The sequence below is a fragment of the Cyanistes caeruleus genome, chromosome 17 (assembly GCF_971803275.1).
Source record: "Cyanistes caeruleus chromosome 17, bCyaCae1.hap1.1, whole genome shotgun sequence".
NCBI classification, from domain to species: domain Eukaryota; kingdom Metazoa; phylum Chordata; class Aves; order Passeriformes; family Paridae; genus Cyanistes; species Cyanistes caeruleus.
In genome coordinates, this window is record NC_141717.1 from 7,829,813 (window position 1) to 7,846,946 (window position 17,134).

General features: G+C 39.8%; 2 protein-coding genes and 1 long non-coding RNA gene across 3 annotated transcripts; 2 read left to right on the plus strand and 1 right to left on the minus strand.

The window, feature by feature from the left end:
- Positions 1 to 44: 44 nt before the first annotated feature.
- On the plus strand, positions 45 to 10,317 carry RSL1D1 (ribosomal L1 domain containing 1). The gene is made up of 9 exons (XM_086853723.1): positions 45 to 5,520; positions 5,643 to 5,782; positions 6,549 to 6,687; positions 7,299 to 7,447; positions 7,592 to 7,693; positions 8,281 to 8,374; positions 8,462 to 8,590; positions 9,324 to 9,530; positions 9,771 to 10,317. The coding sequence occupies exons 1-9, from the start codon at positions 5,059 to 5,061 to the stop codon at positions 10,119 to 10,121; spliced, it is 1,773 nt and encodes a 590-aa protein (XP_086709849.1). The 5' UTR covers positions 45 to 5,058; the 3' UTR covers positions 10,122 to 10,317.
- LOC147650042 (uncharacterized) lies at positions 7,672 to 12,172 on the minus strand. Its single transcript, XR_015277203.1, has 2 exons — positions 11,599 to 12,172; positions 7,672 to 10,826 (listed from the first exon to the last, which is right to left on the minus strand). It is a non-coding gene; the product is annotated as an uncharacterized LOC147650042 (long non-coding RNA).
- On the plus strand, positions 12,147 to 15,707 carry LOC111935970 (transmembrane protein 238-like). The gene is made up of 2 exons (XM_086853742.1): positions 12,147 to 12,638; positions 15,319 to 15,707. Exons 1-2 carry the CDS (start codon positions 12,253 to 12,255, stop codon positions 15,326 to 15,328), a joined length of 396 nt encoding a protein of 131 aa, XP_086709868.1. The 5' UTR covers positions 12,147 to 12,252; the 3' UTR covers positions 15,329 to 15,707.
- Positions 15,708 to 17,134: the final 1,427 nt, after the last annotated feature.

Consider the following 17,134-nt stretch of genomic DNA (forward strand, 5'->3'; position numbering starts at 1 on the left):
GTTCCTTGGATCTTAAACTAATGAAGAAATTAAAAGCCAGGGGAACTTACTGTCTTGTTCATATTCTGGACTGACAAGATTTCCTGATATCTGACTGCTTTCTTGAAGTAAGCTCATGGATTTGAAATTTCCAAAAAACATTACTGGAGAATACTTACAGTTAGATTCCTAAATTGTTACATCCTTTAAAATTATTTTTAAGGCATTGAACTGTATCTGAAGACTAAATGATGCTCCAGCATCAGTTTTCCACTGTTGAGCAAACTTAATGTGGGATTTTAAAACTTCATTATTTTGAGGCTGGACTGAGTATTTAATATTAAACTGAAGAATCACCTGGTGGGTTTGGAATATCAGTAGATAGAAAGTCTGAGTATTTCCATTACTCATGCCATCTAGTGCATTAGATTACCATTTCCATAATTCCAGTTAATGTCACCTTGTCTGTAAAGGGAGAGGCTGTATTATCACAGATTCACTAACAGAATCCACATTATGCAATTAAAGATACTCCTTTCCTGTAGGAGGTTTTTATTTGGGCATAAAATACTTGGATTCTATAGCAAATACATGAAAATGTAAGGCATAAATGTACACAAATTGGCTGCATTTTGGGTAGAACAGCTGGAAGTACATTGTATTTGAATAGTCCTCGGATTGCATCTCAACTTTTTCATTTCATCTCCATTCTACATTTTATAGTCCCATTTTTGCTACTATTAAATACAGCTAAGTCTAGATGAAAGAAGACAAAAAAGATAATGTGGCTTTGTTGGAAATAAATACTATTTGCTGATTCACTGATGTAATAAACTTTTTTAAATGACCATTTTGAATACTTCCTTTTGTGAAAATGTGGTATGCTGCTTTGAAGATGAAACAAAAATAAAGGAGATATGCAACCACAACAGTTGAAAGGAAGGGGGGGGGGGGAAAAGAGAAAATAAAAGTTGGATTGAAGATACAGCACCCCTAAGAACACTACCAAGGTAAATGTAAGGTGCTTGCGTGGGATACTGGCACGGTATTCCCATAGCGTAGCTCTAACTCATAGAGCAAAACTCTGAGTGTTTCTGCAGAAAGGAGAGATTGGGGTGGGGTTTTTTTCCTCAGTATAATGGTATTTGCAGTGTGGTATTGATGAGGATCACATCTTTCTCTGATTGTCGGCCAAAGTTTGTAGTGTAGTTTGTAGGCTTGAGTGCTTAGCCATGATGTAACTTATAAAAACAAGTTATTATTCTATAAATTAAGACCTTGTTTGCCCTTGAACTGAAAACCTTGGTATATGTAACAAATATTAAATGCAAAAAAAATAAATCAGAATGTGCTAAAGTACTAATTATTTGGCAACAGGAAAATAATTCCTTGTTTCTGCAAGCTCCAAGAAGTAAAGCACAGTAGTTGGAGGAATGGGTGCAGAGATAGTTGAGTAACAGTGCCATCAACTGTCTATGTGAAACCATTCCAGCTACCTTGGAATCTTAGCAGACAATCAGGAACTGATTCACAAACATGATAACACCAGTTCCTGAAACACGTACTCTGGTAGTAAATAGTATTCCTGAACAGCAAGCCATTGATGATGGTGTAATAGTGTTGTAAGAAAAATAGCTGTTTTAAGGAGGTTTATCCATGGGGATATTTGCTGGTCGCAATTTTTGTGCCCCTCTATAGATTTTTTCAGTGGCATAAAAAGCCCAGTGAAAATTTCTCAGTGAAGAACCTCTATTTTAGATTACTTATGGCAACAGTCTATATATTAAAAATCATGTTAATGATGAGAAATGTGTTTTTTTATGTGTTTATTACTGAATATTACCTAAGAAGAAAAGGTTGTTTCAATGTTCGAAGTATTTGATCTATTTTGCTCTGGCATTTCGGTTCATACCACAGGCTGTGGAAATGATGCTGTTAAAGCAGATGACATGTACACCAGACAAGACTGTTTTCTTCCTGAACTGGAACTTAAAGGCTCTTACTTTTTCTGCTGTTTTTGTATACCCTATAGAGGATTTGGTACAGAAAAATATACCAACAAAACTGGAGTTACTACTGAAGATTTTACATTGTGAACCTGTTTCTTTCCTTGTGTTTATTTTATTGCACTATAAAGCTGACAAGATACTACTTTTCCTCTGAAAAAATACTAGAAAGGCTTCTTAATGTAAAATAGAAATTTATGCTAACAAACCCAAAATCTGTTGTCTGTGTATATATAACTTTTGATAATCCATATCCTTTCATTGGCTTTCCTTCCAATGTAAATTTTCTACATCTCCTGTTAGTTCCATACACCCAAAGAAGTTCACCAAGTCCAAAAAAGTCTCAATAAGAGTAATAAGAGACATGACAGATTAACTGTTGGATGACAAAAAGGTACTTTAGGCAGTGTTCCTGTCATCTGTTAAGCCCCTAGAAGGGATGTGAGCAAAGCATTATAACAAGAAAGCTTTGCAGCTTTGTCCAGTGCCAGGGGCTCTGTCCTTTGGAGCATCCCTTGGTGTCTGTGGATGACTTGCACCAAAGCCTTGTGTCTGAGTCAGGTTCAAGCTGGAGGCTGACTACAGGATTGCAAAGGAACACAGTCAAAAGAAAACACTGTGTGAACTCTGGTCTAGGGGAGAGATTCTCTTCTGAGCTCTCTTGTAAGGCACTTAGTCCGGCTTTAATCTCTGCCATCTTCTTTGTGCCGGTTTTGTTGCAAGAACTACGCTTACAGAGACCTGGGATTTTGGCATTGCCATTAAATAGTCTGGAGGAACACAAGCTGGGAACTGAAATTTGAATAATCTTAAACCTCAAAGATCTCTTTACAGCAAAAACAATTGCATCTTGTACAACCCTTTTGCTGTGTGAAAGTATAAAATTAGGCCTATAAAGAAACATCTTAAGTAATGAAGTAGAACGTCTTGCAATTATTTTTGATCTTAGCATTTAAATAAGCAACGCAAATGACTTAAAGAAAAATCTATTTTTCATTATCCAAAAAGTTAAATTGAGAGCTACAGCAGGACTGTGTACAGCAATAACACTGATAAAAGTAACAAACCTGATTTTCTTGTTGGAGTAACTGTAAATTTATGACATTGCTAAATTAGAAGTGCACTCTTTTATAGTTTATATGCATTGTATGCTGTATTAAGCTGAAATACTTCTTCTTCACAGATTGACATTATTTTTCCATGACAGCTTTGTTAGCTATGCCAAGTACGTTTCAAGAGAAAATTATCAGACTAAGTCAGTTAAACCACATCTGGTAAAATTTAGTCATGTCAGACAAAAATTGTTCAGAAAAATGTACTTGGATGAGACTGGTATATGAAAAAGTCAAATCTGAGTCGCTAATAATAGTCCCTTCAGTATCATCCTATTAATGCTATACTGACCCAGTAAAGTCAGACTTCAAACATGCAGTTCAATCATATCTTACAAGACTAGCCTGGCTCATTTTCAGAGAGATGTTCCAGTCATCTGACTTTTTCTATTTTGCTTTAACGTATCACATTAGTGTGTTGATGTTTTATTAAAATATGGCTGCCCTAAAATGTGTAAAGATAGAAGCAAGGCTAATACAATTACCAGAATATACAGCACCACAGCTAGTACCACATGCAGAAATTCCAGCAGTACTAAAAAGGTTTTAATGACTCCGCCCTCCTTGGCTACCCTGCTTGTTCCTCACCTTCAGTAATTTTTCTGAGTACTTCATACAACATGGCAACAAAAGACAGCTTTTCTTTTTCTTAGCCACTTTCTTTTTTGTTTTAATTTGATTTTGGTTTTGTTCAAATAACACACTAGGAAAGGAAAACTTCCATTTTCCAGGATTTTTTTTCACTCTTTAGTCAGTGTATGTCTGTATAGTTCTTTCCTAAGTCTAGATAAGTCTTGATGCCATCAACTATTACTGTAGCTCCAGGAACACTAACAGTAGAAAGAAAATATAAATCACTACATAGAGCAGCTTGCCAAGAAACTAGGGTATTTTAGTTTCTCTTTGCACTGGCCACAATAATGGAGCAACAAATTTTGTTCAAAGACATCTGATGAGAAAGAATAAAACCACACATAGAAAGGCAAAGAGCAGGAAAAAAATCTAGAGAAGACTGAATGACTAAGACTCCTAATTTCATGCATATTTAAGCCCTGGTTATGCCTAGCTCTAATATCCAAAGAGCAGCTTACATGTGTGATGAATGCAGACAACCCAAAGCTGCCAGGGCACACACAGCACTGTGAGAATGAGACCAGAATAATTCCAGGCTAGATTTTATCTCAGTACAATGTATTTATCCAGCATGGAACTCAATGGAATAAGCATTCTGCAATTAAGCTATTTCCATGTAATCAGTCAATGCATTTCTAAACTGAATAGGAGATGCAGCAGTTCTGCCTTTATTAGTCACACACGAGGAAGAAATGGTTTGACGTGTGATAATCAGTGGTTGCCCCAGTGGAAGTGACCTGGAAACAGCCATGTTCTAGACAGAGTGCATGAGGAAAATGAGCAGCAGAATTCAGTCCCTGGCCTCCATGAGACAGACTCTGGTTTATTCAAAGAACCAGTGGGCAGCATCCCATGGGAGGCAGCTCTGAAGGGCAAAGGAGCTCAGGAAATCTGGCAGCAGGTTTTTAAGGACAACTCCTTCAATCATACAAACAGTTCCTCCTGACACTCAGCAAAACAAGTAGATCTATCAGGAGACTGGCCTGGCTAAACAGAGAACTTACGACAACACTCCAGTGCAAAAGGACAGAAATACAGGAAGTAAAATCAGGGATAGTCTTCAAAGAAGGAATCTGAAGAACATGCTCAATTCTTCCTAAACATGATGGTATGCTGGGTGGTCAACTAGATGGGTAACCACTGTCCAGATGACAGGGGTTTGAGGGCAGAGATTATGGCTTGTACTCCACTTAAGGCCAGTAACAAATGGAGTACTGCTGGGATTTATCCTGGGACATGTTCTATTTAGTATCCCTAACAGTGACCTGAAGCATGGTCACATCAAGTTGATTCAGGGGGCATCAAACTTGGGACCAATCATTACCCTCATGAATAGAGGGACCTGGATAGGCTGGAAACACTCGGCAACACGAACCCATCCATACTTAAAAAAGGCAAATGCAAACCTGCACTTGGGAAGCAGCAGCCCCTTGCGGCAACAAAGGTTGGAAATTACTGGTTGGGGAACGGCTCTGCTGCAAAGCGCCCCGGGCACGAGCCACCCCTGGAGGCAAAGGAGGCCATCAGCTTGCCGCGAGCACCCTCAACAGCCGTTAGCAACTGGTGCGAAAGAGCAGGAAATGAGCGGACAACAGCAACCGCACATCGAGCCCCGACTGCATGGCGAACCCCAGCCCCCGCCCCTCCGGCCTTCCCCGCCCCTCCGCGCTCGTCCCGCCCCGGACGGGCCCCGCCGGGTCCCGGAAAGCGGCGCGCACGCAGGCGCGGAGACCGCACGTGGCACCAGTGGCGCCATGGCGAGCAGGAAGGAGCTCCTGGACCGTGCTCAGGTACTGCGGGGAGCTGGCCTGGCGCTCCCGGAGGGCTCCCGGGGCTGCGGGGAGCCGCCCGGGCGGGAGCGCGGCCGGGCCGGGCTTGACCTGCGGCTGCTGCCGCTGTGGTGCCGTTGCAGGTGAAGAAGGCGGTGGAGGCTCTCGTGGCTTTCGCCAGAAGCAAGGCCAAGGGGGACGCGCTGCTCCTCAACGAGAGTGAGAGCGTCCATCTCCTGGTGACGGTGTGGAAGGTCCCGCAGGTGGCAAAAGTTATCAGAATGTAAGACGTTGATATCCGGCCGCATGGTTACAGGGGTTGCTCGTGTCGTTTGGCTTGGAAAAGAGCACTTTGCAGATTTCTGAGCTTAAAGGGTTTGACTGCTGCGGCCTTGTCCTGGGGGCTTCCATGCCGTGACTACGAACTGCCGCGTCAGAACGCTGCATTACCCCTACTTTTGGTGTTACTGGAAGCTGGTCTGTGCCAGCTTTTTGCACGGAGAATACTGATTCTGTGGTTTGCCAGTTACAGGGCATATGCCTTTCAGTCCTTAAGCTTGAGAAAATAGATCACTTTCTTTGTCTTGACCTACCAGCACTAAATCATTAGTAAAACTTCTTTTTTCTTTCGATAACGAAACCTGAATATGAATTAGAAGTCTCCTTTTAAACTATAGCCGGGCTATATTGAGAAGGTTTACATCCATGTATCAGGAAAGTTTTGTCTAATGACTGGATGCAGCCATGGCATGAAGGGAGGAGCATGGAGGCTCCTCCTCCTGGTGCCCGTGTGGTAAGGGCTGCTGACAGGATAGAGGATTCCCCCTTGTATCGGACTGGAGCCGCAGTGTTCCCTGGTTTCACATTCACAGTTCTGTATGCTTATCAAATGTAGGTTCTACTGAGGCTATTGAGTAGCTATCAGATTCTAAATACAGGCACTTCTCTGTGTTGTTAAAGGGTACTGATTTCTCAGTATAGTCCTAGTTCTGGGGAAAACAACTTTCTCTTGTTAGGCATTCTTTATGCATCTCATATTCTCATTATAGACCACTGCCCCATGGCATTCGACCAGAAACAACTGAGGTTTGCCTGTTCACAAAGGATGAGCCAAATTTATCAGCAGAACAGACTGAAAATCTGTACAAGAAACTTTTACACCGGAATGGGGTCAGAAGTATTAGCCAGGTAAGGGAGGTCCTTGATGGTATAATACAGTACTGTTATTTCTTTCCTTTTATACCACCAAAAAGAATACAAGTTGTTCTTTTCTGCTGTATAATATTCTAATTCTCACTCGCATTATTTAGTAAAATTTTTCTGACTGCTGGACTTGCAGTGTTTCTAGAATACGAAGTTTACTCGGAATAATTTCTTCTTCAGTTTGAAACAGGATTTTTAGTAATCAGATACAATTTCTAGATAAATGTTCAATATTTAGTTTGAGTAACCAACGGGGAAAAGTCACAATGTTTAAATACTTGAGCCCTTTGCAGCTGGATTGGATTGTTTATGCCACCAGCAATAAAACTATAAAACAGCTTGTTATATTTAATCTTGATTTAGATGTTATTCATGTACTCAAGTTCTGTTTGATGATGTGCAGTTACTGTATAAGAGATCCATATTGTTTGATTCCTTAAAACAGTAGGAAATGGATACTTTTTGATTGTCTTCAGCATTCGTAAAGAATGTACTGTGATGGTCTATCAGTTATGCAACTTTAATTTGTGCAGTTCTGACAAGCATTTCAGGTTGCATTTTCAGCAGTGGGGACTAAACTAGCACTTGTGTTGCAGATCATCTCATACAAAACCCTCAAAAAGGAGTATAAAATGTTTGAAGCAAAGCGGCGCCTCCTGAACAGTTTTGATCTCTTTCTGTCTGATGACCGAATTAGAAGGCTTTTGCCCTCACATCTAGGAAAACACTTCTATGAAAAGAAAAAGTAGGTCTTTAAACTTTGGAATTCCATTCTTACATTATCTGTTTTAAGATCAGATACTTCTTAGTAATGGAGGCATTGGTTTTCTTTTGGGTTTTCTAATTATTTTCTTTTTTTTTTTTTTACCCCTTTCCCTTTCTGTTTTAGGGCTCCTTTATCTGTAAACCTGAAAGCCAGAGATCTTGCCAAGGAACTAGAAAAACATATTCAAGGGACTACACTCTCAGTTCACAACAAAGGATGCTGTTAGTAAGTAAAAATAGAATAGATTAATACATCAATTGAAGGATGGTTCTACCTGAACTGTAGGAATCTCAAGTGAGTTATTTTTATTCCTTTATTGTGTGACTAAAAGATGTTAAGGGTTACCATTCCAAATAGGGGGCGTTTTGAACCTTTACCTGTATAGTTAAATTAGTAGTTCTACTTAAGATTTACTGTGAAGTTGAGGGGTTTTGTGTCCTTTTTACATAAGGAATTTTTAGGCACCTGTCACTGTCAGAGAACATGTACAGTCTTAGTTTTGCTCAGTATTTTTCTATTTCTAAAATATTCTATTCTAATAAAATTTCTTTCATGTATTGTGTGTCTGAAAGGATCTGAATTGGTAGTACTGCTTTGTAATGTAAGGCAGAAGTTTCATATCCAAATATGGACAGATGAATACAGGTGAATCCCTTCTAACTGTTATCACAAAAGATTTCTGCAATAGCCATCACTCCTTTATGGTAATTGCAGATAAATGGGCTTTTTGCATTTCTGGGTATGCCTAAACTAAACAAGTAACTTGAAATAAGTTTATTTGCCCATGTATAATTATTATTTGTCTCTTTCAGTACAACACGCATAGGTCACACTGGGATGAAAGTGGATGAGATACTTGAGAATATCATTGCAGCAGCAGAAGTGATTGGTAACAAGTTACCAAAGGTACTGCTCATTTACTGCATTACAGACAAATGGGTTCATACTACTTCAGCCTTATTTTTACACAATATACTGCTTTTGTTTTTGCAGAAATGGAAAAATGTAAAAATTCTTCACCTCAAAACACTTAAATCTGTTGCACTTCCAATATTTACTGCAAATATCTCCAACCTGGATGAGCTTGACAGACTACCATCTCTCAAGAAAACTGAAATAAAGGTAACCAACATTTCTTCAAACTTTGCATAAACTAAATCAGTACATTTAGTTCTAGGTCTTTGTCTTCCTTCTATGCATTGTCATGTTGGGTTTAAATGCATTAGTAACTGATCCCAGGCTTTTATGGCTTAAAGTGCTGAGATACTTCTGCGTGAGTGCTTCAAATACTCAGTAATAATAATGAAATTATGGAAACTCCCTTACAGGTTTTAAAGAAAACTGGAAATAAAGTGTTTCTAGACCTAAACGCAAGGGACCTGAGATTCATTCTTAGAGCTTTGCTTATACTGTTTATCCATATTTGCATTCTGAAAATACATTAATGTGTATGTGGATTTTGATTATGCATCTGTTCTTTGTTGGTTAATCAGTGGCATCTGAATAATCTCACGCTCATATTTGTGTAGATATAGGGGGAGCTTGTTGAGATATAATAATTGACTGTTCCTTTCTGCTGAGTTCTGCTTATAATCATTTGTCTGAAACTAATTTGGTCTGTGAATATTCAACTTAAAAACTGTGATGTTGACATTACTATAGTTGTAGCTATTTATAATGAACTTCCACATGTAATGCATTTTTTCATATTTTACATGTGGTTGATTAGTCCAGGTCTATTGAATAAGGGTCTTAAATGTTTCTGCACCATCTAATTTTTAACCATGTTAAAACAATTACACATTTAGAAATGGTATAGGGATTTGTTTGAGATTGTATTTCTGATTAATTCTAGAAGACAAAACCCAAGAAAGTGAAGAGGAGAGCTAAAAAACTGAAGTCAAGTCAAGTCACTGTGACAACAGGAGGTAAAGCTGCTGCTGGTACCCAGGAGCCTGTGATAAAAGAGAAAGTAGAAATAGTCCAAGAACCAGGTGATAATGATGATGAAGAAATTCCACAACTGGTGCCTATACAAACAATGAGCTCAGCTGATCTGAAGGTAATTGTTGAAAAATATTGAGAAACTTGCATTTCTGGTAAAACTAAAGGTTTTAACCTGTTTAAACTGTCCATTGCTCCTTAGAGAACAGTATATGTTAGCACACTTCAAGTAGATTAGGGTGCAGTTCACTTGAAAGTATTTGTCATTTGTAATAGTTCTCACTGATCCTTCTTCCTGAAAAACAGGAAATATGTTTCTTGGGTGGAAGGGTAATTTTTTTGTTTGTGTTAAATACAGAAAATGGAACCAAGTCCAGAAAAAGGTGACAATTTGGGCAAGAAAGCCAAAACACGCCTCGGTAAGAGAAAGAAACAATCTCTTGTGGTAGAGACTCCAAAATCAAAACCTGAGGTTACAGAAGAGTGTGTAAACTTGCAGACATCTTCAAAAGAGAAAAAAGCCAAAGCCAAGCAGGTCAGCAAGCCAAAGGAAGCAATAAAAGAAAAAGATGTGAAAAAGTCTCAAAAAAAGCCTGAAGCAAAGTCATTTGCAACACCCAAAGCTGGCAAGTCAATACAGTCAGCCAGGAAGACTTCAAAACCACCAAAGCAGGCACCCAAAAAGGTGCGCATGCCGCAGTCAGCGTGAACATTGTCTGTTGTAACACATTTTGTATCATCATACCATAGTGTATTTTCAGTAAATACATTTATTGATGAAGTAAAATACCTTCTTAGAAAATCTGATCCCAAAAGGTTTTTTTCACCAAGATTGCTAATGATTCATTGGTTTTCTTCTAATTTACAAGCTGGTTCAAATAAAATCACTGTCTTAATGGTCCCCATCACCTTTTATCTTTTCCTGGCCCAAACTGAAAACACTCGAATTTTTCAAGTGTCAAAGGGCAGAGAGGGGTCCATCCCAGGGAAAAAAGGCTGAGAAATATTTTAGTAAATGCTGTCTTTCTGAAGTAAGCATGTGTGCTAAGAGCAGCTATCATTTTAAAGGTGAAAAAACTGCTACAGTTTTTAAAAAAACTGTTCAATATAATAAAGACAGGTTGACAGCGATTGGTGTTACTGCAGATATTTAAGTTAGCAGCCTGATACCAAGCCACACATTTTTAGTTGTTTTTACCTAGGGTATTTGTGAGTTAAAAAGGCACAAGACAGTTTTGCTTTAACTATATATATTTTGAAACATCAAGCAAAATCTTACCTTCACTTTTGGGCTTTATTACTGCTACCAGGACAGTTGAGAGTGTTCCTGTATGATGGTAACAAAGCTGTTTTTCTTCCATCTGAAAAGAACCAAAGCCTGTGTGAATTCCACTTGTGACAGCCATGTGAATTCCTGTTAAGGCATGAAAAATACAGACTTCAGGACTGAAAGGTGATATATTTGAAATTTTACAGAACTGTCTCATTGTTCTCTGTATGATCACTTGTCTGTTCTTTGCAGAATGAGTGAGAATACAAGGCAGATTTGTGTTGAAAAGTCCTAGTGATAAAAACTCCAAATAGGAGAAAGGTGGTAAGAGACAAGATTAGTGAACAGGAACTAACCAGCCTAATTTGTCACTCAAAAAACTCATTTTAGGGTAGCCTCATATCAAGATATTGGCTACCTAGAAAGAAAGTGGGTGTTAAATAAAATGCAGTAAACACTAATGAATATGAAAATATTCTGCTTGATCTGTGGCATCAACTTTTTTTTACCTTTTTGCAACCCTTTTTGTGACTTTTCAACTATTTTGTGATCCAAAAGCTATGATAGGAATTGAGTCTGTAATCCCAGAAAACCAATAGTACTCACTGTCACTGGAGGAGTAATCTTCCTCAGAAGCATCATTTGTACACTCTTTCCACAAAAATGTGGAAGGTGCCTATGCTATTAGGCCTGTGACAGTTCATGTTGACTTGATATCTGTAGTTACTGGAACAGTGCTTTACCCATCATTAAATTAGGTGTTAGATATAACACTTTGTGGGAGCAGGCACAGGAAATCCTACATCTAACTGCAGTTCTTGTGCTTGAGTACTTGGGAATGTAAAGATATGTATCAGATCATTAAAGAACACAAGGGTAAACTGTATCTTGCCTTTTACATAACTGTTTTACTTACTGAATTTTACATCCTGCATTGACAACTTGTTTCCTGTTTGTCAGCCTGAACTTTTATTCCAACTGTTCTTTTTAAACACAGTTAAAGGAGTTTATGTGCATTTGCAGAGGCACATTTGTAACTGTTTTGCAAATCTCTCTGCTGTCTGCGATCAGCTGGCCTCCCTTTGCAAGTGCGGAGATGAGGGAAGTAGCTGTTCATCTGGGGATCACTTTTTTGAAGTGCCTCCCTTCTAGGGTGCCTGAGGTGGCGCTGCCTCAGCTGGAACAGCTGAGCGGGCCCAGCCGTGTCCGGCTCACCTGGGCACCGGAACGGTGGCGAGCGCTACTCCCAGAGAAGCCTCAGCTCCCAGATGCCATCAATCGCTACAGATCAGCCTTCGAGCCCTACCGCGGCCGTGCGGGGGCTCGGCGGGGCTGTTGAGAGCGGCGTGTGCCCGCCTTCCCCTGCGCACAGCCGCGGGTCAAAGGCGCGGCCCGGACGTTCCCTCAGGTGTGTGGGGGGCGCGGCCTGGGCGTCCCTCAGGTGCGGGGCGTGTCCCGCACCTGCCCGCGGGGGGGGGCGCGGCCCTGCCTTCAGGTGGGCGCCGCCCTCGCGCCGCTACCGCCTCCCCTCAGGTGCGCGCGGCCCGAGGCGGCGGTGGCGCCGCTCCCGATGGCGGCCCCGGGCGGGCTGGGCCGCTGCGTGGCCGCCTTCTGGCTGGCGCTGGCCTTCGACGCGCTGGGGCTGGCGGTGCTGCTGGCCGGCGTGTTCGCCGACGTGTTCTTCTCCGACCTCCTCATCTACGCGGGCGGCATCGGCATCTTCCTCAGCCTGGTCTGGTGGGTGTTCTGGTACGCGGGCAACCTGGAAGTGCCGCCCGAGGAGCTGCGGGACGACGTGGGGCTGTCGGCGCCCAAGGGCCGCGGGGACACGCTGCTGCGGCGGCTGGTGAACGGCCTCAGCCTCCGCCTCACGGCCGCGCTCGCCCCCGCCCGCCCCGCCGACCTGGAGCTGCAGCGCGCCGGGGGCTCCCGAGGCCGCCACGCCGACCCCGGCAGGTGAGAGCCAGGGCGGGACCCGGGCCGGGACAGCGAGGGGAGAGCGGCTGGGAACTTTGGCTAGAGATCGGGAGAGCTCTCTTGCCCGAGATTCGATTTAGCTCTTGCTATGTTGAAACACCTGCTGGCAGCTGACGCTTCTTAAAATAAAAAGTAGTGGGGAAACTATCTCAGCTCAGGCGGCAAAAAACGAGTGGGAAAGATTAAACAAATTGGATTAGGCAGGGAAGACACTTCCTTGTAGCCGTCTAAAAACGGGAAAAGTGAGCAGGAGTGAAGCCCGGGGAGTGTGCTGGAGCTGTTGCCAGAGAGCAGCACAGGAGCCGTGGCATTCTGAACAGCAACCAAATGCTGCCCGAAATGGCCATTAATCAATACCCCACACGAGCTCTTGGGAGAGGAAGCCCTCTCGTTAGCACCACGAAATGTTGCTTCATTGGAGAACAAGACAGGTGAAATGCTGACTTGGATTTAACTTGGTAGAAGAGCTGTAGGTTAGAGGTTGAAATTCATAAATGCAATCAACAGTTAAACTCTTTGTCTTGAATCTCAGTCATCTAGAAAAAATGTGATAATATACAATGTGTAAAGGGTCCTATTTCAAAGCATGGTCGAAGAACATGAAGCTTTTCTAAATATCCCTAGTGTGTTCATTTATATGGCATGTTCATTTAGGAAGAAAATCATGCTTAATGCCTTGAAAATGTGTGTGGGGAAAAGTCAAGCCTTCACTATGTAAAATCCTCTATTGAAGGAGCTGTAAACACAGTTTTGTACTGTTTGAACTGTTCAAGGATTCTAAACATCTCACTGTTCTGATTGACTATGTACAAGATCTGATTTTCCTGCTTCTCCTTGAAACGAAGTTCTGAAGACACTGTTGATTTACAGAAAAGTCCATGTGGAAATCATCTTCTTTCATGAAAGCCATAAAGTTTTCTTGAGAGGAAGTTTTAACAGTAGGGAGATTGGGTGTAGATAATTATTGCTTAACAGAAAACTTCTAGGAGGCAGGAAAGAACAGCAGCAATACAGCTTTCAAAGATTGTTACTGCTTTTAGTTTATTATTAACTACACCTGCAATTAGGCTGTTGAAAATGAGCCATTCTATTTTCAGACCTCTTTTATTCTGAAAAATAAATAAAAACTGGTCTAAAATTGGCAAGTCCGTATTTTCAGGGGAAGATTTGCATTTATAAATGACTATGCAGAACCATCCCGTCTTTTATGGCAATTACAGGTATTGAGCTCAGAAGATAATCTGCTATCTCTGTAGATGCAATATGTGTACATGGATATCTATTCTGTTGTAATGAACTCCTAGTAGTGAAAGTTACCCATTATTTTGAAATATTTCAAGTTTTATTCCTGATTTTAATTAGATTTATATGTCCTACAGAGATATATATAGTGATTTAGTACAAGATATCCCAAGTAAATGGCAGCTTCTGTTGCTACAGTAAACAAACTTCAATTATGGTAATTCAGAAGGAACCAAAACAGAAGGGGTGTACAGTGGTAATGTTACATATTGCAACATAAACTCTATGATTTTACTTGCAAGGTGAAACAAAGGGTAACAAATGGTTTCACCTTGAGAGGTAATTTAGAGTTCCCTTTCGAAGTAAGTTCATCTAAAGTACCTTAGAACTTCTCATAAACAACTGTCTGAATCAGATCATTCCTTGTTGATAGACCAAATCCTCTCCCCATCAGGAGATATGTATGAACATAACCAAACGGGTTAAACATGTTTGGGCAGATATTCTCTGGATGAGGAGGAAAAAAACCACCACCACCCACACACATATATTCAGAAAAAAACACAACCAACCAAACTAAAAAAAAAAAAAAACCAAAACCAAAAAAACCCCACAAAAAACTCCCCCCTCAAAAGAGAAACAAACAAACAAAAAACCCCAACCTAACAAACAAACAAACACAAAAAACAAAACACCAAAAACCTAAAAAAATCCAAATGCCCTGGCCATTTGGAAACCTCCTTGAGAATTAACTTTTTGAAGTTATGAAAGGAACACTACATGTTGTTCTGATTTCTCATTTTAAAAATTATATAGTAGAGAAAGGTGAGAATTTTCATGACATGGAATGCTTCTATTAAAGTAATAACAATTAGTTTAGGATCCTTAAGCCTGAAAAGAGATGCAGAGTATAAAGTGTTCTAGAAATCTATACAGTCACTACGGGAAAGGTATGAAGTGCATGTCTCCCAAAGCAAAGCAGGAACAAACAAACTGTCATGTGCTGTGTAATAGAAGTGTGGCATTATTTGACAAAGGACAGTGGGACAGATAAAAATTTACTGATTCAAAAATCCAAAAGACAAAGCAGAAGAGATGTATAGATACTATGTTTGGTTCAGGAAAACCTGGGGCAGTCAGTGGCAACTGAGATGATATCCTGAGGAGATATTACTTACCTGAGGAGATATTACTAAGAATATGTGTGCCATATTCTTATGCCTTTATTGAGACATCACACTTGGCCACTATTGGAGATGGGCTAGTGACTTGATGGATCTTTCCTTTGGGTCCCAATTGGCTGCTAAACATGAGGAAAAGTACTTTTAAGATTGACCTTAACTAACAATTTAGAGTTATATGGCCATTTTTGCTAAGACTATTTTGGAGTAACCTTTTCTTCATGTGTTATCTTCAGGATCTGTTGAAGACATGACTATTGATGTTAGTGCCCCAAAAAGTGGGGGAAATGCTGCAAATCGTGGAAAGAGATTCCCTACTCAAAACAATAGGATTCTCTCATTGTGGAATAATCTCTGCAAGCATTGTGGATTCTCCATAAAATGGACACGTGGAACCATATCTTTGCCAAATGCACCTATTTCAGTGTTGGACTGGACATGCTTTGAAATGGTGAAAAAAGATCCCACAAAATCTCTTTAAGAAGTGAGAGCTAAAAAGAATTGAAACTGATTCGCCGAAAAATCACTGTATCTTGTCATATGGTTGGTTTTACTGCTTTGTTTTAATTTTTATTATTTTTAATAACCTGCAAGGTTTGGATAAAAAGCTCTTGCACAATGAAAAGCTCTTGCACTGTTTTTTAACAAGGTCTGGAAGTTAAACTTACTGTGAATTTTTATAATGCCAGTGCAATACTTTTGTTTGTAAGGGTGCTTTTAAAATGTCTATATTAAACTGTTGATGCAAAGTTGCAAATGTAGTAGAAGTTGTTTATAGTGTAAATACACAATTTACAGTGCCTATTGTAAAATTTCATTGTTATTTTAAAATAACCTGGGATCTGATATTTTATAAGTAGACAAATAACACCAACAATGTTGGCATACAAGTACATTCTTTGTAGTTACAAATGATGTAATATGACGACTCTTGCAAGAAGGATTTTTAGTTCAGTGACGTTGGAAATTATTTTCCGAATGCTGAAGCATTTGAGGGAGGGAACATGACCAAAGGAAACCTTGTTGATTAACAAGTACTCCAAGGCTTTATAAAACATTAACTGTACCTGGAAAAATATTTTTATTAATGCTAGTGATACCTAAAATTGTGCTCATGATAAAATCATGTGGAGAAATTCTTCATGAGTTCTTCTGTTTTTGAACTAACACTAAGAGTTTGATGCCACCACCAGCAAATACTGGTAGGTCTTAAAATTTCAATGCACAATTGTTCTGTGCCACACCTCATTGAAGACTAGAGGTGGAATTAAGGAAAATATTTACTAGGAACACTGTGGCTGTACTTCCTTGTGAACTCTTGAAATCTTTCAGTGTTTTCTTGTAAAATTACTGGAGCAACTACTATGCATATTCTCATTTTTAAATGTTTTCCAGATGCTGTATATTTTAACAAATTCAGAAGAACACTAAACCTGGAGGTCTGCAATGTAATTTCTCCTTCACTATCTGCAGTTTTTAGGAGGTGTATGCAATTTGTTTCCTCCTTTTAATGGAACTTTAATGTGACACCACTGCAGTGTTACAATGGTCTGATTAAAAACATCAAAGCAAACAAGCTCCTCCCTTAAAACCTGTAGATCAGTTTTCATTTACAAGATTTTTTTTTTCATTTCTTGGTTCTGAAAAGAGAGAGATGATTTTTCTGATTCCCCATAGTTTCACTTACAAAATGAATTATGAGATAGGGTGATTAATAAGTGCAATGATTAGTAGCAGCTATAAATTAAGCCAAAACTCATATGTAGTTCATATACTTAGTCTGCAAAAAACAAAATTTTCTACTCAAGTGTTGCAATAATAATTACTAGAGTGAATTGAGCAGGCCTTTGCATTCCTTGTATATTACAATGTAATTGATCTTAAATCAAATATCAGTACTTATTGATTGTTGCATAAGATTAGAGTGCAACTTCACTCAAAAGTTATGTGGAATTCAAACTAGTTTACTAGTATGAATAGTATATGTTTTAAAAATGAAACATAGGAGCTGATCCATCAATTAGCACGGGAAGGTTACTGAGATGGTGAGTC